This window comes from Vulpes vulpes, chromosome 13 (genome assembly GCF_048418805.1).
Source record: "Vulpes vulpes isolate BD-2025 chromosome 13, VulVul3, whole genome shotgun sequence".
In the NCBI taxonomy this organism is placed as follows: Eukaryota; Metazoa; Chordata; class Mammalia; order Carnivora; family Canidae; genus Vulpes; species Vulpes vulpes.
In genome coordinates, this window is record NC_132792.1 from 154,756,567 (window position 1) to 154,781,565 (window position 24,999).

Sequence of the window (24,999 nt, forward strand, 5' to 3'; positions counted from 1 at the left end):
TATAAGTTATTCCTTCTGGTGGAAAGAACAATTTTAAAGCATGTTTGATACGCTTTATGTAGCTATCTGGGACAGCTCACCATCAAGGATGGGTTCTACACAGACATTAGCTATCGATGCTAATTATTAGTTAGTTCTAATCAGTTGTTGTTATCTGTGAATGAAAACTGCACAGTATGGGAACATATTCAACTATGGAAGGGATCACACAGCCACTCTAAGGAAAAATGTAGTTAAGAGATTGAAACAAATACTACAAAATGGTGAGTCATATATTAGATCACTTCTAAGTGAAAAAAGACTAGACAATTCTAAAACTGGGCTGAGAAATTATGTCCAAGTTGATTAAGCCATCGAACATCACTGTCAGTGCCCCTATGAAGCATTATGGCCTTTAAGGCTACAGATATCCAAATTAAAACCACTCCCCCCATCCACAATTTCAAAACATATTTCAAAGGTACAATAATCAGTGTGGTACTAGCATAAAGACAGGCATACAGACCAATGGCATAGAATAGAGAGCCCAGAAATACCTCTCATTTTGTGGATAAAAGATCGTTGACAAGGGTGCCAAGAGCTTTCAATGAGAAGAGTCTCTATAATAAAAGATGCTGGAAAAAGTAGATATCCACATACAAGATAAAGAAGTTAGGCCCTTTTCTTATACCATATACATAAATTCCAAATGGATTAAAGTCCTAAATGTCAGACCCAAAACTATAAAACTACTTATAGAAAATAGAGAAAAACTTCATATTTAGCAATGATTTATCGGATAACACCAAAAGCACAAGCAACGAAAGAAAGCAAACAGACAAGTGGGATAACAACATTTTTAAAAAATGTGTTCAGCAAAGGACAGAATCAACAGAGCGAAAACTTAATCTATAGAATGAGAAACAAAATTTGTAAATCATATATCTAATAAGGGACTCCTATCTAGAATGTATAAAGAACTCCTGTAATTCAACAACAAAACAATCAAATAGCCTGATCTAAAAATGGACAAAGGAATAGCTATTTCTCCAAAGATGACATACAAATGACACACAAATGAAAAGATTTTCAACAATGCTAATTGTCAGAGAAATGCAAATCAAAACCACAATGAGGTATCTCATTAAGGTTAAGGAGTATTGGCAGGAAGACCTTGTGCATCACTGGTGAGACTGTAAAATGCAATGCATAGTGACCAATATGGAAAATAGTATGGCAGTTTCTTAAAAAATTTTAAAAATGAAACTACCATAGATCCAGTAATCCCACTTCTGGATATATATTCAAAAGAACTTAAAGCAAGGTCTCAAAGAGGTACACACATAATCATAGCAGCATTATTCACATGAACCCATGGGTGGGAATAACCAAAAGATGAATGGATAAACTAAATGTGATCTATGCATACAACAGAATATTATACAGCCTTAAAAATGAAGGAAATTCTTCCACATGCTACATGGATGCACCTTGAGGATGTAAGCTAAATGAAATAATTCAGTCATAAAAGGACAAATATTGCATGATTTCACTTATATGAGGTATCTAAAATAGTAAAATTTATAGAAATAGAAAGTACAATGGTGGTTACCAGGGCTAGGGGGAGGAGGAAGTGGAGAGTTATTTAAGGAGCATAATTTTAGTTTTGCAAGTTAAAAAATTTCTGAAGATTTGAGAAGCTTGGGTGGCTCAGTGGTTGAGAGTCTGCCTTTGGCTCAGGGCATGATCCCAGGATCCAGGAACAAGTCCTGCATCGGACTCCCTGAGAGGAGCCTGCTTCTCCCTTTGCCTATGTCTCTGCTTCTCTCTGTGTCTCTAATAAATAAATAAATCTTAAAAAAAAAAAAAAAAAAAAAAAGCATTTCCCTTTAGGTTAAAAAAAAAAAAGAGTCAAAAATTGCATTTGAGTAAAAATTTCTAGGGGCAAGGGGCATTCTTATAGTAGGCTAAGGTAAGTTAACACTTAGACCATCTCAATCTTAAGTAAACTAAAATGGAACAATTTTATGTGACATTAAAGAAGCTACAGGTGGAAAGTAGATAAATCCAAAGAGGCAAACATATTACAAAAACTAGTAACTGTTTGAAAACTTAGATAAACTGATGGTAAAAGTTCCAATGCTGACAGTCACGTTTTTTTCTCTAAATTAGACTGCACGTCAACATTTTTAATGCTATGTCATTAAGCCAATGTGTCACAAGCTTGTTTTATTTTACCTTGTATATGGGCCACATACAGGGATTTACTTTGCTTTACAGTTTATGCCTACTCTTTGACAGGGAGAACTAAAAGGTAGAATGTGTTGGAATACCCTTGGATAATCTTGCTTCATTTGTTAGGTAATTGGGCCATTAGACAATTTTCACTTGTCACTACAAGAACTTGAGCCAGTCTATTCTCCATGGATAGTTTATATGAATTATAACAATAACAAGAAAGTAAAATATAACACCTAAAAAATTAGCTATCTGAAGGTAATATTTATATATTTATTAGCTTATAATATTTCTATGAGAATATATAGGGAACCTATTGCTTAATGTCCCAGATAGCAAATGAAAAGACATCACTGGATGTTAGTTTAATTGTATAAGAGAGGGAGCATGGTCCTCTGGAGAAAAGAGAAAAGCAGTGGTCTTTAAGAAACAAGGAAACTGCTACTACCTAGACCAAATAAATAAATCTGGAAAAGAGATCTCACCAGCAAAGAGCTAAGAAATCTTTACAGTTTACATCTTATTAAGGCTATCCTGAGCAGAAAAGAAAGATATTTCATTCACCCTCCCCCCCCCATTCTGATAAATATCCATTTCATGGGATTTATTTATTTTAAAAGGTTTTCTAGTTTTTTTTGGCTCCCCGTGGGGAGCCTGATGGGAAACTCGATTCTGGATCCCGGGATCACACCCTGAGCCAAAGGCAGATGCTCAGGTGCTGAGCCACCCAGGCATCCCTGTTTCATGGGACTTTTAAATCTCTCATCTAATTTCATATAAACAGAATTAGTGAAGTAATCTGAAGACCAACCAAGAAAGAGTCTTTGCTGAAAACTCTCCTAAAGCAATTTTCCTACAAAGTTACCCTCTAAGGGATATGTGGGCAAGGAGGTAGATTCTGACAAGGGGCAAAAAGAAGGCACAAAGAATGTCTGGTAGCAGAAAAAAACATATAAGCCCACTGCCTATTTCCCAAAAGTTACTACCAAGAGTTTGAGTATGGTAAGAGCAAATTATTTCAATTAGTGTTATTTCTGAGTTTGATAAACTATAACAAAATACATAGTATGTTCAAGAGTTGTCAAAATGTAGCTATTTTATAGTTATTAAGAACTCTATTATAAATGCATCATAACTCAAAATTGAGGAGCAATATCAGATGGAAAGTATTTCTGAAATATCTAATAAATGTATCAAGTATGGCTGTTTGATTTTTTTTTTTTCCAAATAAGTGAATAGGATCATTAGTGAGAAGAGTAGAGAGAAAAAAAAAGATTAAAATAGTTTGTTCAACTTGAGCAAGGAGACCATTTTAGAGATGGTTAAAAATTATATTTTTCTCAGAATTAAAAAGAAATGCTTACATTAATGCAAAATTTTGTACTATAGGGGTCACAAAGGGAAATAATACAAACATACCTCTCCCTGTGCCCAGGTCACAAACATTTTTTTTTTTTTAAGATTTTATTTATTTATTCATGAGAGAGAGAGAGAGAGAGAGAGAGGCAGAGACACAGGCAGAGGGAGAAGCAGGCTCCATGTAGGGAGCCTGACGTGGGACTTGATCCCAGGACTCCAGGATCACACCCTGGGCGGAAGGCAGGCACTAAAACTGCTGAGCTACCCAGGGATCCCCCCCCCCCCTTTTTTTTTTTTTTAAAGATTTTATTTATTTATTCGTGAGAGAGAGAGAGAGAGAGAGAGTCACAAACATTTTGAGAAATAAAACAACAGAAACCAAACTACCACTTTTAAACTTATAAAGGATACAAAGGAAAAGTTTTGAGACAAAAAGAGCTGGCTAACTGAACTACAAATCAGATACTGACACCCAGACCCAAGGGGCACTCCAGCACCAAGATCAAGGCTCCCAGAATACAGCATAAAAAGTTCATGGAAGGGGATCCCTGGGTGGCGCAGCGGTTTGGCGCCTGCCTTTGGCCCAGGGCGCGATCCTGGAGACCCGGGATCGAATCCCACGTCGGGCTCCTGGTGCATGGAGCCTGCTTCTCCCTCTGCCTGTGTCTCTGCCTCTCTCTCTCTCTCTGTGACTATCATAAATAAATTAAAAAAATTTAAAAAATTAAAAAAAAAAAAGATTTAAAAAGTTCATGGAAAACTCCTGGTCCCAGAGATGGGTTAGATTCCAAGAAGAAAAAAGCTAAGTCAGGTATCCTCAGTTTACTTTCACAAATTCATAAAGGGGTAAGTCATTTTACCTCCCCTAGAGCAAACCAGGGGACAGTGGTTGGAAAACTGACATATCCAGTGAAGGAAACATCAAGAGTCAGGAGAAACGCCCATCCCCAACTCAAAATACATGCAATTGTCAATATTATGGCAATAACTTCACAAATCATTAAATCATTAACGAGAATCAATCAACTGGTATTTTGTGAAGTATAATTCACATTGTAGTGTTTTCATTTTGGGGGAGTACCTGATGGCGTTTCAGATCTGTTTTTAGTTTGTATTTTCTCCAAGTTGTCTGTATAAGTCTAGCAGCTCTTGTTTCTTTACAAAGATCCAAAAGCCTTGAGCAAAGAAATGACAAATAAGTGATAACCACCTAAGAGAAAACAGAAGAGATGAAAACAGAAGTTTGATGGAGAAAAATAGGCAACTTGCTGTCACCTTCTGAGACTCTTATTATTAGTTAAGAAACTCTTGCTTACCTTTTCGTCAGGAATTGTATTGGACATGTCTGAATGATTAATCATAGCAGGTATTCCACCAAGATCTCTAACTGCAGACCTAACCAACTGAAAGTTTTTCTTTTCATTTTCTAGAAGTTCTTTGTATAGTTCTGAAGTGTTTTCTACTAGGCAAATAAAAAAAAAAAAAAAAAAGAGAGATTAGATAGCTCTAGTCAAAAATCTGATGTGGCAGAGAAAAACTTGAAAAGTTCATCAGCCAAAAGGGGCTAACCATGATCAAATGCTTTAAGAGACAAATCCAGAGAGCTTCCATCAGATTCAGATGATGAATTTAACACCACCGAACCAGTCTGCGTGCATTCTACGGTTTGAGTAGTACGCTGACATATTGCATCAAAGGGTACATAGTAAGGATGGTAGTGATGGATCAGGTAACATAACACACGGCCATCTGAGAAAGACACTGTAAAATTCTCCACCTAATTGGAAATAACAGATAATTAATTAGCTGTATTTAGATAGTAATATAGATATTAATGGTTTTATAGTCTGTATTTCCTCTTAGTAGCTAAGAAAATCACATTAGGTGATAGCACCTAGGATAATACCATATTTATAGCCAAATTATCAATTATAAAATACTATGTCAAAAATAGAATTTGATTATTGTGCTAGGAGAAATAGGGTCCCTCAAAAATTTCATGTCCTACCTAGAACCTCAGAATATCACAGTATTTGAATATATTGTTATTGCAGATTTAATCTGTTAAGATGAAGTCATAGTGGGTACAGTGGATTCTTAATCCAAATATGTCTGGTATCCTATCCTTATATGAAGAGAGACACAGAGACAGATATACAGGAAGATGCTATGTGAGGACCGAGGCAGAAACTAGAGTAAGGTGTCTACAAGCCAAGAAATGCCAAGGATTGCCGGTAACATCAGAAGTTAAGAGAAAGGTATGAAAACACATTCTCCCCTAGACCCTTCAGTGGCTCACTGGTATTTAGTTAAAATGTAGAAGATTGTCTATATATCTGACAATGTTTTCTACTAATCATATTGTTCAAGGTATAACAGTTTATTATATTTAGTAACATGTACTCTGTATCATTTTTCTGACTTCATATTCCAGACCAGATTTTTTTTAAAGATTTTATTTATTCATGACACACACACACACACACACACATACACACACACACGCACACTGAAAGAGGCAGAAACACAGACACAGGTAGAAGGAGAAGCAGGCTCCATGCAGGGAGCCCGACGTGGGACTTCATCCTGGGTCTCCAGGATCCGGCCCTGGGCTGAAGGCACTAAACCGCTGAGCCACCTGGGCTGCCCCAGACCAGATATTTTATTCATTTTCACATATTTTCATTTAAAGGTATACTTCATATAAAAATACAGTATCAATATAACAAATGGTTACAAAACACTCAACTCAGAGTTTTTTCCTCCTTCTTATACCCCGTGGTCAGGTTCTCTACTGTCCCCTTCTGCATGCTGGGTTTATTTGTATCTACCTTTAAAATAAGGGTGTGATCTTTAGGTGCCCGTTCTGTGTAAATGTCTCCTTTTTTTTTTTTTTTTTTTTTAGTGTGTAAATGTCTCCTATTGAGACTCCTGATTAAGGTATATTTTCTTAGTAATACATAAAAAAATCATGCATTATACAATTGGTGACAGCTAAGATAAAATACAGTATGTGAAAACATCCTCACTCATTTGCAGAAAAGTTTGCTTATATATAAACTACATTATTTTAAAAACACAATAAAATATTTTGTGAGTAAATTCTGGCTTTAACCAAAAGGTACTTAAAGATACTGAAGCTAAAACAAAAACACTTACTTTTTTATTATAGAAAGCACAAACAGCATTTACCCACTCCATCAACAGCTTTATGCTTTCACTATATTGTTCAAAGGAACCACTATTTCTGTTGTCTTTTTTCTTATTGGTAATAACATCAGAATGGCATGATTGTGCAGACATTTTCTTCATACTCTGTGTGTGTTTTAAAAAGTCAATTTCTTCTTTTAACTGATCTAAATTAAGGGAAATATCCACCTGAAACACACAAAAAAAGGCTACATGTATTTATGTTTTTCAAGTATCATTTTTAACCCACAGAAGTTAGTTGTTGTCTTTTTTTTTTTTTTTTTTTTTTTAAAGGCAAACATAGTTTATGTGGAAGTGATGGAATACGTAGTGGTTAATGTATAGTGTGTCATGTGTAAAACTATGGGACACACAAGCCTGGGTTCTAATCTCATTTCTACTTCCTATCAATGCTTTAACTTCTAGCTTCAGTTTTTTTACCTACGAAGCAGTGATAACACCTTCCTTACAGGGGTATTGTGAAGAGTAATTTGAAATATATATAAAGCAATTGTCCCAGTTCCCAGAACAAAATAAATCCCAGTAACAGTCTATTTGATGAAAAATGCTTTTATAAATCAATATTAAAACTTGATAAAAAGTATAAAATTTACCAAATGTACAATACCTGAAAAGCAAATGCTATTTTCCAAAGTAATGCAAGAGTTTTTTCTCTGTGTCTATCCACAATATCCTTAGATAGGATTGCATTTCCTATAAATGAAAAGACAGTCTGTTAGCACAATATATCTACATATCAATTTTTGGTGAGAAGAAAATGTTCTATCTTTACTCAATTTTTACCATGTTCATCATTTAATTGAATTCCTTGTGATCTAAGTATTTGAAGAACAATGTCAACATTGTGCATCTTCTGAAGACGACTTATTGCAGGCATCCTGAGTTTCTTTGAGAGATTCCAGTCCCGTGTGAGAAGTTCCATGATCCGCCTATTAAGGGAATTTTAAGATGACATTATCATGTAAAAACACATATGAAAAGCTCCCTGCATCAAACGGTGGGTCTCAAACCCAGACCTCAAAATATCATAAATATCCTGCCTTTAGCCTCTCCACACTGAGATGCTAAGAATCTGTCAATGCATGATTGTCTTTATCATGTAAAGAAATATACTTAACTTTCCTTTAAACAAAACAAAATGCAAGATGAAGTTTATTTAAATGCAGTTATCACTCACATAAATCTTTCAAATTTAAAGGATTTTAGGTGAGAAAGAGCCCAAAAAATGAACTGAAAACTGTGGCTCCATAATTGGCAAATAAGAATCATTTCTCATTTTAAGCCTGGGGTTTGAGGTCTATGAACAGAGTGTAAGAAAAGAAAAGAGACATACATACACAAATGCACACATGAAAAAAACAACAGAGTTCTATAGGAAAAAAGAAAGGGAAAGGAAAGGAGGAGGATTTTTATGGAGGAACTACTGTATTTTACACATTAAGCAAGTGCTTTCTTTTCTTATTTTAATCCTCATACCAAGTCCTACAATCAGGCATTATTATCCTTTTTTTTTTTTTTTTTTTTTTTTTTTTTTTGCAGATGAAGAAACCAAAGCCCAGGGAAATTTAGTAAACTGCCTATAGTCACATAGCTAGTAATATGAACTAAAACGTTTTATTAGTTTTGAAAGCCATTTGAGTTTTATTAGATTTGAAAGCCATTCTGTTATATCTATACCAGATTAATGTAAAAATATTTGAGGACCTATCTTAAGAAGGCATATACTAGAACTTAAATTCAAACCCCTAACATCATCTAGGTCACTAGTATTTTATGTACTAGATAATAATCAATATTTCTACAGAAAAAAGCAAGCCCCCATGGAATATTAGTAGAAATCTGGTATACAAAATCAAGTCTCTTAACTAGTTAGAATTCCTGATCAACTAAAAAGCATCATCATTCAACACTGCTTTTTTCAAGTAAATCTTCCATTGTGGAAAACAGCATTGAACATAAAACCAATTACTGCCTGTTCTGGAAAATGGAGAAAGTCTAAAAACGTGAATTCTTATTGGCTAGAAAAACAGATGTTGTGGCTTGGATTCATGAAATGAACAAATTAAAAATATATAAAAATAACATGTGAAACATTTTCATCAAATAAATGCTCTAGCCTATATGGAAATTGCTCAGGTGGGAGACAGCTAAAGTTTCAAAAGACTATTACACCTTGTTGTGAGAATATATAATCAGAAAAGAATGTTCACAGGAAATTTAATTTAGAAGGAAACAAGTGACATGTATGTTGTTTTTGAAGAACTGGGGAGTTCTAAAGATCCAGAGATCCCTTCCTCAGAAATATCAAATGTAATATAAATTGGGAAGTTTCCTAGAAACAAGGCAAATGTCTCCAATGCTGAGATCCAGAAGAGCCCAACTGCAGTACCATGCTCATGGCCACACCTTCCAGAAACTCGTAAACTCACTGGACTCATACAGAAACCAATTCTGAGGATCCTAATTTGTTACTGAGAAATACTGTGTGATTTGAAGCCAGACATCCTGAGTTCATGTCCTAATCATGGTATAAAATTTGGGCACTCTTACTTGAGAGCTTACTTTTCCTCATGTGTTACACAAGGTTAATAATACTTACTAGAATTGGTCCCAAGTAATGTAGTACTTACGAAACCACTATCAACATAATGTGCTACTTAAATGTTTGATATTTTAATTAGTTCCATGCTTGTCCCAACTCCTATTCTGGGGCCCCACTGGTTTCTACTCACAGACTCTTGTCACTGTCAGCGTGAAAAAAAATTCTGCATAGGAAACCAGGTTTCTGGATCTAAAATTGACACCATTTTACAAAAGTGTTGCAGATACTTATCCCAAATTTTTTTAACCCTTAAAAAAATTATTGCATCACAAGAAAGAGCAAGAAAGAGGGGTGCCCGGGTGGCTTAATTGGTTAAGTGTCCACTTTTGATTTTGGCTCAAGTCATGATCTCAGGATCCTGGAATTGGGATCCTGTGTGTCAGGCTCTGTGCTCAGCTTGAGGATTTTCTCCCTCTCCCTCTGCCTTTCCCCCTCACTCACTCTCACTCTCACAAATAAATTAATTTAAAAAAAAGAGCAATAAAGACAATATAAATACAGAAAAGTGTTTTCCAGAAAATTTTAGTCATTAAGAAAAATAATTCTATTTTCTTATACTTACACAAGGCGCACCCCACACTGCAAGTCTACAGCAAGATTTGTAACAGCAAAATCAAATTCATCAAATGGTGTCTGAACATGGTTAACAGGTAATCCCAATAAGCTAAGGTGACGGGAAAGGTCACCTTCACCACTTAGGAAGTCTCGTGAAAAAGCCAGAAGAATGTCTTTACTAGTCTGTGGAGAAACAGGTTCCAGGTATTATATCCCAAGATTATAATTTTATTTAGATAACAACAGATTCTTATTCTGTGCATATAGAAATAAAGTAAAATGAATGGTATTATATTAAAAAAAAGTAGATTTCATATCATATGGTAATAACGTACATAAAAATTTCCAATTTAAGGCCTTTTAAAAAATATCTCTTAATAACAAACTCCAAAAATTAGTATTCATTTGATAATATGCTAAATTAAGAAAGAAATTTCTCCCCTGTTAATTCCCTAGAAGCATAGTTTTGCTGATTTGATTCTCAGGGATGTGTGCTGGCTTAAAGGTCAACGAATAAGTTAGAAAGTTAGAAATACTAGTAAGATGGACTAGACAGGCATTATTATCCTATTCCACTCCAAAGCACTCTTCTTTGGGAAACTTAGAAGTTTTAAAAGTGAAAATACATTATAAAAACAAGCAAAAGTCTTAAATGTGAAATATAAAAAGAGAAAATGAACACTATACCTTGAATTCAGCATCTTTACAGAAAAGACAAGGATCATGATCAATAAGTTTGGATATTTTGGCATAATCAAGGAAACAAACCAACAGCAATAGCTTTTTCAATGTAAACTTAGACAAAGCTTCTTCATGACCTTAAATAGAAATACAAAAAAGCATAGCACGTTAATCTGTGAAAGATAAGTTTCACCTTAAAATATGACAATGTACTAATAAAGAAAAGTAATAGTAAGCACAAATAGAACACCATGCGTCTTTCTGCTTTTAATATTTGAATTCATGCAATACTCATAGAAACTCTGTTTTAATATTTGCAGCTCATTGAGTAAGAAGCAGATGTACGGAGATATCAAGTGATGTAGTCTGTCTCATGCAACAAATACTTAATCAGCACCTACTCAATGCAGGTCGTATCCTAGGTGCCATATGTATAATAATGAGCTAAAACAAATACAGTCTCCACAGAGCTTACAGCCTACTTGTGAGGAGAGGGTGGGTAGAGACAACAAAAAGGTAAAAATAATTATAGTGATGGAGGAAATGATGGGGAATGACGGGTGTAAAGAAAGGGAGAATAGTGGAGAGAAGGACTATTTACACTGGCATCCCTAAGAAGATAAAATTTAAACAGAGACGAGGAAGAATAAAAAGAAGCCATTTAGGTATAGTGTGGAAAGAATGCAAAGAAGGTAGAACCACTCACCATCTCTATATAGATGAGGAACAGTGGGGTGTCTATACTCAGCAGCTATATCGGGATTCCAAAGTAAGCGATTCAGAATAAACACAGCCAACCCTGTGACATCACTGTTGTCTTCCAGAGACAGGAGTTCTCCAAAAACTGTCTGAAAAGAAATAAAAGTCCAGACTATGTGACCTTTGAGGAGCAAAGGGATACAATAAAGGGAAAGCAAACTACAATCTTCTAAGGATTTGGCAATGTTCTATTTTCTAAATAGTATGGAAATAACATGGATATTTGCTAAATAACCTTTTTAAACCATACATGCTCTGTGTATTCTTTAGTGTGTACGGTGTACGATGAAAAAAACCAAAAGCTCAGGACTAAGATAATTTCTTAAGAATCATCTGACAAACCATATTTACATTTTAATTTTTTCCTTTAAAGAACTATCAAAAGTAGGCATGTTGTTCAAATTCAATGATTAATTATTCTACTTAAGTATATCATGAAGGTACAACAGAAACTTAAATATTAAAAATTTTCTAATAGTTAACAGATGGAAATCCATCTGGAAATAATCTAAGATAATACTTTGGGAAGTTCAGATCTGTTTATAATTAATGATTTAAACATGAAATTAATTTAACATCAACATGCTTATTATTGATTTTTAAAGGAACTAGAAAAAACTAAAACCGTATCATACTATATCTTAGAATCTTACATTGACCAATTGTGGAGATAAGAGCATGAAAAGTATATGCCAAAACAGAAAAAACTTTATTTTATAAAGATATTAAAGATTTTTTTTTTTTACTAGATATTACTTATTTTTTTGCCTCTGATGTTTTCTTAAAATTCTCAAAGGCCATGGCCACCACCAGAACCTTAAGATGTGGTGGTGAGGTAAAATACTTTGTTCACAATTACTCATCCTTCCCCCTTCCATGTAAAAGGATTATATATTCCCATCAACTGACATGGACTTGCTGTATCTCATTTGTGTTGGGCCACAGTGTGCTCTGGCCAGTGGAATATGGATGGAAGCAACACATACTACATCCAAGTAGAAGTTTTAAAAGGTATCACAAGTTTCTACCTAACTCTTTTGCTTTTCACTACAGCCCAAATAGAGGTTCTACTCCAATAAAGGTTCTAGAATTATTTAACATGTGAAGCAGAGCCAGTTGATATGTAATTTTCTGATTAACAAAAGCATACTAAACTGAAATAAGAAATCTTAGCAATGACACTATTAAACTGTGTGAGCACAGTAAGCTTATAATTTGTTCTCTTTGGGCCTCAATTTCTTGAAAATTGAAGCCAAATTACTGTTAACAATTCCTTTCAGTCCCAAAGACCATTGTATTCTAGAACCTGGACTAAACTGAACAGACTATCCCACGTGACAATGGCGAAGGCCTAAAGAAAATGTAAAAGATGAAAGAAGACTGGAAACACAGAGTATTTTTTTTATTTTTATTTATTTATGATAGTCACACAGAGAGAGAGAGAGAGAGAGAGAGAGAGGCAGAGACACAGGCAGCGAGAGAAGCAGGCTCCATGCACCAGGAGCCCGACGTGGGATTCGATCCCGGGTCTCCAGGATCGCGCCCTGGGCCAAAGGCAGGCGCCAAACCACTGCACCACCCAGGGATCCCCAACACAGAGTATTTTTTAAATAGAATCATATTTCTAATAGTCAACTACTAATGTCTTTTTCATTCAGTTAGTTTTAAAATTTTAAGTCTTACTGAGCCATGCAATGAGTGAAAAACACTCAAATTTGATGACATTTTTATTGCATCAAAATTGCATCAAAATGGTTATAAGTTCAGGCTCTGGCATCAGACAGGTATACATTCAAATCCTGACTAATAATTGGCATATAGCATGTCACTGCAAACCTAAGCTTCAGTTTTGCCAATGAAGTGGAAATAATAAAACATACCTCACTGGGTTTTGAAAAGGTTTAAATTAGAAAGTATATTTAAAACAGCCTAGTATTATTGTTTGTAAAAGCTCAAAAAAGGAGCTTACTATACTTGTCATTATATCCAGTACCAAATCACACGTATTTAAGAAAACAGGAAAATTACTATGTGATGATAGACCAATAATATATGCTGGCCTAATCTAATTACCTACTAAGTGTTTATTAAAGGATCTTAAATTTTATACTGAAAGACCTATTAACCTAACCAAATGAAACCACATTTTATTAAAGAATCTATTAAAAATATATAATAAAAATTCTACTGAAGGTATATATAATAAAAAGTATAAAATTTTTTAAAGTATATAATTTCAAAAACTGAAGCATATACTTACCTCTAGGCCAATTCGTAGCCATAAAGGATTATAGGACAATAGCCAATTCAGGACTTTCTGCCGTTCTCCTGAAACGCATGTGAAAAGCAAGTAAACTCAGACCACTAATCAAATAGAGACAACAGATAAAATTTTATGGAGAGAAATCAGTGGGGAAAAGGGATAATCACTTATATGAAATTAGTTAATTTAGATACATGCCATTCTTAAATATATATATGATCATATTAAAGTACATGAGACTTTAGGCAGCAAAGTCAAATCATGTACATTTTTGACTCTGAAATATAAAGTCTTGAGTATTTTTAAAGAATTAATTAAAGGGGTGCCTGAGTGGCTCAATCAATCAAGCATCTGATTCTTTTTTTTTTTTTTTATAAGCATCTGACTCTTGATTCTGGCTCAGGTCATGATTTCAAGGTCCTGGGATCAGCCCTGCGTTGGGCTCTACCCTCTGTGGGCAGTCTGCTTGAGGATTCCCTCCCCCACATCTCCCCGGTCCTCCTGCCACTCATGCATCCACATGTTCTCGCTCTTTCAATCTCTCAAATAAATAAACCTATAGAAAACATAAATAATCACAAGATTTCTGTAATTTTCTTACCCACATCTTTCCAGAGGTGTCTATCTCTTCTAACAATTAACCGCCTAGCTTCAATTTCAATTTCAAGCTTCTTAATAGCTTTAACCATTTTTTCAGAAGTAAATAAACGACATGCTGCACGACGTAATCTATTCAACCTGCACCGAGCAGTATAAGCTCTGAGAGACATTTCATCTTTTGTAGGAGCTCTAGGAACACTGATTTTATGTTGACTCTCCACTCCCAAAAGAAGAGTGGCAGCATTCACTGGGCAAAAATAAAAGAAAAATGTTTCTGGTTAAACAATATATACATATATCCTTAAATCCAGCAATAAATGCAAATTTAAGATGGCCAAAACAGGGTGTATTCTCCACCTCTTCCAAGATTGCTCTTCTCTTTCCTATCTCAAAATATGGCTGTTACTATTCACTCAGTACCTTAGACCATTCTATCATTGCAACATGGGGCTCTACGTGCAAAGTGGATCTCAAGTCTAACCACTTCTCACAGCCTCCACGGCAATTACCCAAGTTCCCACACTATCATCTCTAACCTAGACTAATGAAATAGTCTTCCACTGGTTTCTCTGTTTCTATCCTTTTTAATAAACTTATAAAAAAGTCTCTAAAGAATATGACTTTAAAAAAATCAATTAAATTTTGAAATGCAACCTGAATTTTCATAAAACACACTTTATCTCAAGAAGAACTAAACGTCAGGCTGTGTTTACTTTTGGAGAAAAAGAAATGCTGCCTTAGAGATTGTCTAGTCAAAGGACCTTTTAATGTAAACATGCTATACACTATTCTCTAACAAAAACAGACCAGGCCTCTCTTTGAACACTGCAACAATGAAGAAACTATTATCTTAAAAGACAGCCTATAGGATGGCTTGACAATTTAAATGTTTACAAAGACTTTTCCTTATCTTGAGTTGAACTGATCCCTATAATTTCTATGCAATAGTACAAGTTAACTTTCTTTCTCTCTCAGGAATAAAGCCTTCAAATGCTTGAAGGACAGCATGTTTCCATCTTGTTCTATACCTGAGTCTCCACTTTTCCAGAACATGCACTGAAATGTTTTAAAAGTTCTTATCAACTGGTTTTAAGATTGTTCAAAATTCTATAGCTTGCCTACACACACCTTAAACTAAGGCTAAAGAGATCAGGCCACACAGACTGTTAGATTTATTCACCAGGATTATACTTCATTATGTGGTTAAGATTGAACTATATTTCTTAGTAGCCATGTTTCACTGTTAACTCAAACTGAATCTGTATTAAAATATAACTCATTCCTCTGAAAGGCCGGAATTGCATTGGTTAATAAACAAGAATGAGAAGCAAAAAGAAAAGGCAAAGTTCGGTACTTTCACTAAAGAATACTCTAAGAATTCTCACCTGCACAATCTTTAGCATTCATGTCAATGAACTAGTCAACCACGCCATTAACTATAATAGATGTGCATAATTAAAAAATGGCAATTCATGTTAAGAACTGTTAAAACAAGAGTATTATTTAATTTAAACATTAACTTAATGTTTACCTTCAGAAATATTTGTTTTTACAGTGAAGTCATCAGGAGTTAATATAAAATTTAGCCACCAAGTGAAGCCCTGCTCCTGCTTTTCCTTCCAGCGTTCATCATAAAACATGTTTTTTGCAGCAAACGGCATTGGGTGTCTAGGAATATCTAAGAATAAAATTGGTTTACTGAATAAGAAATTCTCTTTTAAAGTACAATGAAATATATAGCAAAAGATCATTTTTTGGTAGCAAAACCACCTTTAAGACAATGAACAATATTTTTCTTTTCCACTATGTGCTGAAAACAGTTGAAAATGTTTTACGTATAAAATGTAATCAAATTTTGAAGGGGAAAAATTACTGCTGTATCTCCTGGTTATTTAAAAATTCGAAGTCACCATGAGTTAATGTCACTGAAGTCTAAGAAAATATTCTGTTATTTGAATACATATTTTTACAATACAAGGCTTTAATTCAATGAAAAGTGTCAATCCATTTCCATTTCAAATGTGATTAATGCTTCATTCCATGTCAGTTTTTCAGTGACTTTAAAAATATTGAGCACTTACCTGTTTTTAATGGTTTTATGAAGGTTAAAGTAGATTGTGCCACAGCAACAATAGATTTTGTTTTTTTGCTTGTTTTAGAATTAGGAGTTCTGTATATTCTTGAATCTAAAATAAATTAGAAAGCAGAACAGTAGCATTAAAAATGACATAAATTCCATGAATGACCTTTTTTTAAAAAAAAAAAGATTTTATTCATTTATTCATAGAGACAGAGAGAGAGGGGCAGAGACACAGGGAGAGGGAGAAGCAGGCTCCATGCAGGGACCCCGACATGGGACTCGATCCCGGGTCTCCAGGATCAGGCCCTGGGCTGAAGGCAGTGCTAAACCACCGAGTCACCCGGGCTGCCCAGAATGACCGGTTTTAAAGTTAAGTTTGGGTTCTTCAACATCACATCTATTTTGCAAATACATAATAATTACTGTATCTCTGGTACTATGCTATGAACTTGGTGGTCAATTAAATCTACGTCTCGAAGTTATAAACCAGAAGCTACACTTTTTCCTATGTCTGCAGAAGCTAGGATTCACATTCATATATACAAACACACACTAAATAATGGTATATATTGCAGATTCTGTGCTAGGTGCTGGGAATGCAGAATTACACATGTGGTCCCAGCCCTCAGAAGTTCTTAGTCTATTACAAAAGTTTAAAAGGAATTATAATACACTACATAAAGGAGAAAGACATTTAAGCAGCTATGAAAACAAGAAGAAGGGAGCTAACTTCACCTAGAAGGGTATACACCTGAGCTGACTCTTGAAGTGGAAGTTAGGCATGAGGAATGTGGGATGTTGACAGACCTGCAATGTGGCTGGAGTAAAAAAACACCTATCAGAAAAACAATAGGAGAGGTTGAAAAAAGTAGAAAAGAGTTCAATCATAATGAAAATAGTGGTAGCTAATGTTCGAATACTTTGTTGCAGGTATCATCACAGTCTTTTAATATAGAATACCTCAGGTAATCATCCTAGCAAACCTCTAAGAACTGTATTATTATTATTATTATTATTATCATTATTTATTATCCACTTTTTATATCATTAGGATACTGGAGCTTAAAAAAATTAAACTACTTGGTCAAGATCACACAAGCTATTAATGGCAGAGCTAGGCAGTATGGTCCCAGAAGCTGCACTATTAATCAGTGTGATATACCTGGTATGACAAAGATTTAAATCTAAAAAGTAACACCATTGTTTACATTTTAGAAAACAGTGGCCAATGGAATAAAAGGGATCAAGAGGTAGAAAGCTAAGAGGAAGCTATCACAGAGGCCCAACTTAGCTATTATGAGAATTCAGATGAAAACAGACTCAGTGGAGACAAATTAGAAAGAAGAGTTATTTTAATAGCAGAACCAACAAGCCACTGGTAGGGCGATTGGTAAAGAATAAGAACTTCAGAGGATTTCCAGGTATCCAACCCAGGTCACTGAGGGAGGTAGTAGAGGCTATCTACAAAGGAAACTGCTAGAAAAATCACAGTGACAAAGTGATACAGTTTATAGGATAATATATAGGTTATATCAGAATAGAAGCAGGTTTCACATTAGATGATACATCTACTAAATATAAACAGAACTAAGAAAAGGAAAAATCCAGCCCACCTCCTATTTTTAACGTGGTCTACAATCTAAGAATAGAATAGTTTTTATATTTGTAAATAATTGGGGAAAGAAATAAAACGACTGTATTTCATGACAAATAAAAATTACATGAAATTCAGATTTCAGTGTCCATGAATAAAACTGTATTGGAACACAGCCACACTTGCTCATTACACATTGTCTGTGGCTCTTTTTCCTTCTACAATGGTGGAGGTCTGGTAGCTGTGATAGGGATCATTTGGCCTGCAAAACCTACATATTTATTAAGTGGACCTTCAGAAAAAGTTTCCTTAGTTTTCATTTAGAGGGATTAAAAATCTATGCTAATTTAAAAATAAGGAACATGGTCAAACTGTGACAGTATTTATGAGGTTCTAAGTTTCTTTGAATTTGAACCGTTTTAAAATAAAAATAAGAGTAAAAAGTCCTCGTTCTGATACACTGCAGAGGCTAGTGCCTTTGCATGGAATCATTTTATTCTGTGGGAATCCTTTCCTGGAACCATCTCACAGCTCCTCATCACTCAGAAAGGCCATATGAAGTGCCTCCCTTTCTGTGCTTCCATGATTCCCTGTGCATAGCTCAGTTATAGGACTGACAGTAGCTTGAAGACAGGAATCATACCTTTTCTCTTTGTATCCAGAGAGCCTAGAACAATGCATAGCACAGAACAGGCACCTTATCAATACTAAATAAAGGTATTTTGGAAAACTGACTTCCTTTGTTCTCCCGGGTTTTCCAGAATAGAGCCAGTTATTCTTAGTGAGTGTTAATCATGCTCTCATATAGGCTCATAAGTCAGAGACGCTCAATGTGTCTAATTCTCTTTAAACTAGGTGGCTACCTTAAAGAAACTCATTCATTCCTTGTACACCCTGTAGGAGATCAAAATAGGTATAGGTAGTTCCCTATTCTCAAAGAATTTGTTATCTGGTCAGACAATATCTATAGGAAACAAAACAATACAAGCAAAGAAACAGAGTTAACAGGTACATACAAGGTGTTAGATACGCTGAATTCAAATTTGCTTAGGGACTATACCTAGAGGGAAAGGAAAGCCATCAGGGAGTTAATAAAAGCTGACTATTGTACTTGAAATAAGTGAAAGATTTGAATTAGCGTGAAAACAACAGGTAAGAAAATTAATAAGAGGATACATGGTCAGGAACAAGACAAGGATGCCCACTCTTGCCATCTTTATTTAGTGCAATATTGGAAGTCCTTACTAGAGCAACTGGGCAAGCAAAAGAAATAAACAAAGAATCCACATTAGAAAGAAAGAAGTAAAACTGTCACTATTTGCAGATGAAATTATATGTATAGAAACTCCTAGAGAGTCCATCACAAAACTGTTAGAATAAATGAATTCAGCAAAGATGCAGGACACAAAATCAATATACAAAACATTAAGACTTTGATGAAAGAAATTGAAGATACAAATAAGTGGAAAAATATTCTAGACTCATGGATTTAAAGAATTAATATTGTTAAAACATTCATACTACCCAAAGCAATCCACAGATTCATTGAAGTCCCTATCAAATTTCCTATGGCATTTTTCATAGGAATAGAACAAACAGTCTTAAAATTTCTTTGGAACCACAAAAGCCCCCAAGTAGCCAAAGCAACCTTGCAAAAGAAGATCTTGAGAATCTTGAGAAAGCTGGAGGCATTACATTACCTGATTTCAAACTATATTACAACGCTATAGGAAACGAAACAGTATGGTATTGGCGTAAAAACAGGCACACAGATCAGTGAGACAGAATAGAGAGCCCAGACATAAATCCACACATACATGGTCAATTAATTTACATCAAAGGAGACAAGAACATACAATATACAGTCTCTTCAATAAATGGCATTGGGAAAACTGAACAGCCACTTGCAAAAGAATGAAACTCAACTACTATCTTATATTATGCACAAAAATCAACTCAAAATGTACCAAAGACTTGAATTTGATACCAGAAACCATAAAACTCTTAGAAAAAAAAAAAAGCATTGACAACAGCCTTGGTGATGAGTTTTTGGAACTGACACCAAAAGTAAAGGCAGCATAAGTAAAATAAAGGAGACAAACTACAAGCTTCCTCACAGTAAAGAAAATCATCAACCAAATCAAAGACAATGTACTGAATGGGAGAAAAAAGGGAAAAAAGGGAACATTGGTGCACTGTTGTCAGGAATGTAAACTGATAAAGCCAATGGGAAACAGCATGGAGGTTCCTCAAAAAATTAAAACTAGAGCTACTGTATGATCCACAAGTCCACTTCTGGGTATTTTTCTGAAGAAAACAAATACTAACTCAAAAAGATTCATGCCCCCCAAGTTCGCTGCAGTATTACTCACAATAACCAAGATATATAAATAACCTAAGAGTCCTTCAATATATGGAGTATTATTCAGCTATAAAAATGGATGAAATCTTGCCACTTGTGACAACATGGATAGACCTTGAGGGCATTATGCTACATGAAATAAGTCAGACAGAGAAAGACAAATACTGTATGATCTCATATGTGAAATCTAAAACAAAAACAAAAATCAAGTTCATAGATACAGAGAACAGAATTGTGGTTGCCTAACGTGGGGAGTAGTGAGGGTGAGGGGTTCAAAAGAATAAACTTCCACTTATAAAATAAATTAAGTCATGGGATGTAATATACAGCATGGTGATTAGTTAATAATACTGTACTGCCTATTCAAATAGGCAATTTTCAAAGTTGCTAAGAAAGTAAATCTTAAAAATCCTCATCACAAGAAAAAAAAATTGTGTAATTATGTATGGTGATGAATGTAAAGCAAAAAAAAAAAAACCAAGATAAATGGGTGGATGGAATGACGACTAGCATGGCAAAGAATGTTGTGGAATATAAATTAGCAGGCTGGCTACACAGAGATCACATGAAGATGATCTTAAATGGCAGAACAACAAGCCTGGAAATAATCTGTAACAGCAGAGAGCCCCTGAAGGTTTCTGAGTAATGGAGTAGGAAAGCCAGATATTAGATACCACTCATTGCCTCCATCAGAAATTTGAGGCCAGTGGATCCCAATCCCTATCATCACTGGTCAAAAGCCCAAAATAAAACTCTTACATGTACCTGATCCTTCTCTTACTTAAACCATAAAAGTATAGCAAAATATGGTAGAAAGAACATTTAACCTATAGTTAGGGAGACTTGAGTTTAAATTATAACTATTTTAGTAGCTTCTGTGACCTTGGGCAAGTTACTGGACATTTTGAGTCTGATATGAAGGAGTTGGAGAAGGAAATCATTCTATATAGATGGGACAATAAACTTGAAATACCTTGAAGACAGAGCCTGTTCGAGGATTCAAGGATAATAAGGAAGCCAGGGTGGTAGGAGCAGAACAAGCAAGGGGGAAAGAGAGGTAAGAGTGAGGTGGGGAGGAGGTTGGTGACAATCCAGATCTTACAGGGCCTTATGTATCATTGTAAGAACTTTGGCTTTCAGTGAAATAGGAAGCCTTTAGGGGGCACAGAACTGGATACCTTAGAGTCCAACTAATTTTTAAAGTATTACCCTGGTTGTTATGTGAAAAATATAGACTACAGAGAAGCCAAAGGTAGAGGCAAGATCTAGTAGTATACTCTACAATGAAACAGACTAAATCAGGTGCCACTGGAAATGCTGAGAAGTGATCAGATTCTGTATTTGGAAGAAAGAAAAGATAGGATTTGTCGATGGACTGAATTTGAAATCAGACAGACTGAATTTATAAAGAAAAGTTTGGAGAGAAACACACTTAAGGACAGTTACAAGGTTTGGGCCTGAAAGGAGAGGTCACAACAGAAGTGTTATGATGGGAGTGACATGCCAGGTAGGTGTACCATGGGAAAGGGGACAGCAAAGGTCTGGCTTTGGACAAATTAAAGATGTTCACTAGACACTGAAGCAGAAATGTTATATGTCGGATAAATGAGTCTATAGATGAGATGTGCACCTAAAGATACAACCTTGGGAGGCCTTCTCCATGGATGGATGGCAGTGAAAACTATGAGATGGAACCAGATCATTAAGGGAATGAGTAAAAGTATGAAAAAGGGTCAGTGGCAAAGCCTTTACTTACTCCAAGATTTAGAGGTTGGGATGATAAAGAGCACTCCACAAGGAAGACTGAGAGGCAACCGGTAAAGTAGGAAAAGAACCAGGAGAGAGTGCGGATGGTAGAATGAAGCGTTCCAAGAAGGCAGAAGTCCAAAGTATCAACCAGTTTGCTTATAGTTCAAGATAAAAATTGAGAAATATTTATCAGATTTAATAGTGTGGAGGTATTAATAACCTTGACAAAAAAGGTTTAGTAAAGTAGTCAAAACTTGATTGAAATGGGTTCAAAAAATAAGAGACAAAGGGGAAATGGCTAATACAAACGACTTTCTTAATGATTTTTTTTTTTTACGTTAAAAGCACCTTTTAAGTATCATGTTTACACAGTATTATGTTTACACAGAAAAGTATACATATCTCAGTGAACAATAACGAAGTGAATAGTTGGGTTCTTTCAAGGAGTTTTGCACAGAAGAAAACAGAAAAATGGAGCAGGGGCTGAAGAGGGATAAATGTTATTAAGGTTTTGTTTTTTAAGAGATGGAATAACAGCATATTTGTATCAGAAATGACTCAGTCGGGAGTAAACAATGGAAGATATGGGAGAGAGAAGACAATTGGTAAGGCAACGTCCTGGGGTAAAAGGGCACAGGGTCTGTTGTACCAGTGCAGAGCCCTGCCACATGGGGTGCATAGGTACTTCAGGCGTTAGTAGGTAGCGAGAAAGTTGTGGATGATACACAAGTAAGAGTGGTAAGTGCTGAAGTGTGTTAAGGTTTTCTTCAGTACTTCCACTGACTCAATGAAGGAGGAAGCAGGTCATCAGCTCAGACAAGGTTCAGAGGACTATCTCTGGAGTCTAACCACCTGGGGTAGCATCCTAGCTTTCTCATTACTGCCTCTGTGACCTTACATATTACTCAACTTCTGGATGCCCTTGTCTCCTCATTTTGAAAATCCGGTATTGATAACAATTATTTTGTGTGACTGTTAGGAGTATTAAAGGAGGTAGTAGTAAAGCACTTACCCGTGGGTCTGACAGAGGACATGCTCAGTAATTGTTACTACTATTATCAATCATGAGAGAGAAGGAAGGAAAGGTGTTAGAGGTTTCAGGAGAAAAGAAGGGAGGGACGAGACAGTCTGTAGCAAAGTGATAACGGTCAGTAAACCCAAAGACAAAGCTAAAAAGAGTTAAGAGCTTTTTTGAGATTTGTGGTCATTAATTTAAAGTCCAATCAGTAAGATTCAGGCATTGAGCAGATAGAGTTGGATTGGGATTGGAATTTGCTAGACAAATACAATGAGGGGAAGAGAGATGAATGAAATGACCAAGATAAGTCATGGAATCCAAACTGTAAAAGTAGGAAAGTAAGGACATGTCAGAGTGAAGGCTGCAGAAAGCATAATGGATTAAAGGATCCTATATGTAGGAAGGGGACAAAAAAAAAAAATGTCAGAATCAGGTTTCTAGAGAAAATGCTAAAATCACAGAGACGGTGATTAGAAATGAAGATGTTTTTAGGAGAATGTGGACTAAGTACGTTGGAACTAAAAACCCAGGATATTGGAAGGATATCCTACAAGGATTTTGAAATGATAAAGAAGCCAAATGTAAAAATCTTGAGAGTAGGGATCCCTGGGGGGCACAGTGGTTTGGCGCCTGCCTTTGGCCCAGGGCGCGATCCTGGAGACCCGGGATCGAATCCCACGTCAGGCTCCTAGTGCATGGAGCCTGCTTCTCCCTCTGCCTCTCTCTCTCTCTCTCTCTGTGTGTGAGGATCATTAAAAAAAAAAAAAAAAAAAAAAAAAAAATCTTGAGAGTAATCTTTCATTATAACAAGGAGGAATACAGGTGGGAGAGATTAAAAAAGAGCCTCAAGCTGTTTTGCTGTTTTTTTTCTTTTCATTTGTTTTCAAGGAAAAAAGGAGAAAAAATAGTAGCCGTGAGAAAGAAGGTGGGCCACAGGGACACCTGGGTGGCTCAGCAGTTGAGCATCTGCCTTTGGCTCAGGGTGTGATCCCAGAGTCCTGAGATTGAGTCCCACATCGAGTCCCTGCATGGAGCCTGCTTCTCCCTCTGCCTCTCTCTCTCTGTGTCTCTCATAAATAAATAAATAAAACCTTAAAAAAAAAAAAAAAAAAACGAAGGTGGGCTACTATCTCAAGAGGCCCAAGGTCAGAGAAATAGAAAAGAAAACAGACATAACTGTAGAGGGTTGCAATGAAATCAGGGCAGAGCCAGGTTTCAACAAGATAACAAAATGAGGGAATGTTTATAAAAGACAACGTTAATCAGGGACCATGAGTTCAGAGCTGGAGAGATCTAGAAAATCGTTCAAACTCGGGGATGTTCAAAGGGAAATGAGATATTAAATGAGGGAAATGAGATGTATGATACTTCCTAGAAGTTCTAGAATTCTTTCAAATCATCTGTTAAATTAGTAGTGTGGTTTGTTTTCCTGCCCTGCCCTTGACTGTCATGAGGTCATCTGGGTTCAATGGGCATGGTGGAATTAGTCCTGTTTTTGAGGCAGACTTGATGGAAAGGCTGTGAGTAGTGGGGAAGGAACAGCAATGTTTTGTTTTCCCCAAAGGAATGCAGACCCTAGAGACATTCCCTCTAGGAATGTCTTCATTCCTAATTAATGGCTAAGTAAAGGCTGAGGGAGAATAATGCCAGGAGGTGCACAGGGTATGCAAAGTCCTCTTCCGTGTTTTCTCAGATAGTCCAGGCACATCACTGGGTCTTCCAGTCAGGGCCTGGACTAAGGTGAGGAAGTGGTGTACTTTCCCTGGGCATAAAACCTGAGGGGTTGCCAAATAACTCCGTAATCAGGATTAAGTATTTTAATGCAGTATTTTTTTAAAATGGAAATTAATGCAAAAAGATAATGAACAGCAAAGTTTCAGTAAGAACAAAATCAAAACTATTTTAGAACTCAGCCCCATCTTCTATTAAGCAAAATGGCACCTGAAGAGT

General features: G+C 35.6%; 1 protein-coding gene across 1 annotated transcript in view; it reads right to left on the reverse strand.

Annotated features, from left to right (window-relative positions):
* The window catches only part of ASPM (assembly factor for spindle microtubules), a 70,557-nt gene that overhangs the window by 35,146 nt on the left and 10,412 nt on the right, over positions 1-24,999 (reverse strand). Inside the window, exons 4-16 of the mRNA XM_072733410.1 lie at positions 16,328-16,432; positions 15,778-15,924; positions 14,248-14,493; positions 13,644-13,711; positions 11,331-11,472; positions 10,631-10,761; positions 9,951-10,126; positions 7,570-7,715; positions 7,394-7,479; positions 6,736-6,954; positions 5,146-5,353; positions 4,893-5,035; positions 4,658-4,786 (exon numbers count right to left, since the gene is read on the reverse strand). Coding sequence (XP_072589511.1) covers positions 4,658-4,786; positions 4,893-5,035; positions 5,146-5,353; positions 6,736-6,954; positions 7,394-7,479; positions 7,570-7,715; positions 9,951-10,126; positions 10,631-10,761; positions 11,331-11,472; positions 13,644-13,711; positions 14,248-14,493; positions 15,778-15,924; positions 16,328-16,432 — 1,946 coding nt within the window. The remainder of the gene's footprint in view (positions 1-4,657; positions 4,787-4,892; positions 5,036-5,145; positions 5,354-6,735; positions 6,955-7,393; positions 7,480-7,569; positions 7,716-9,950; positions 10,127-10,630; positions 10,762-11,330; positions 11,473-13,643; positions 13,712-14,247; positions 14,494-15,777; positions 15,925-16,327; positions 16,433-24,999) is intronic.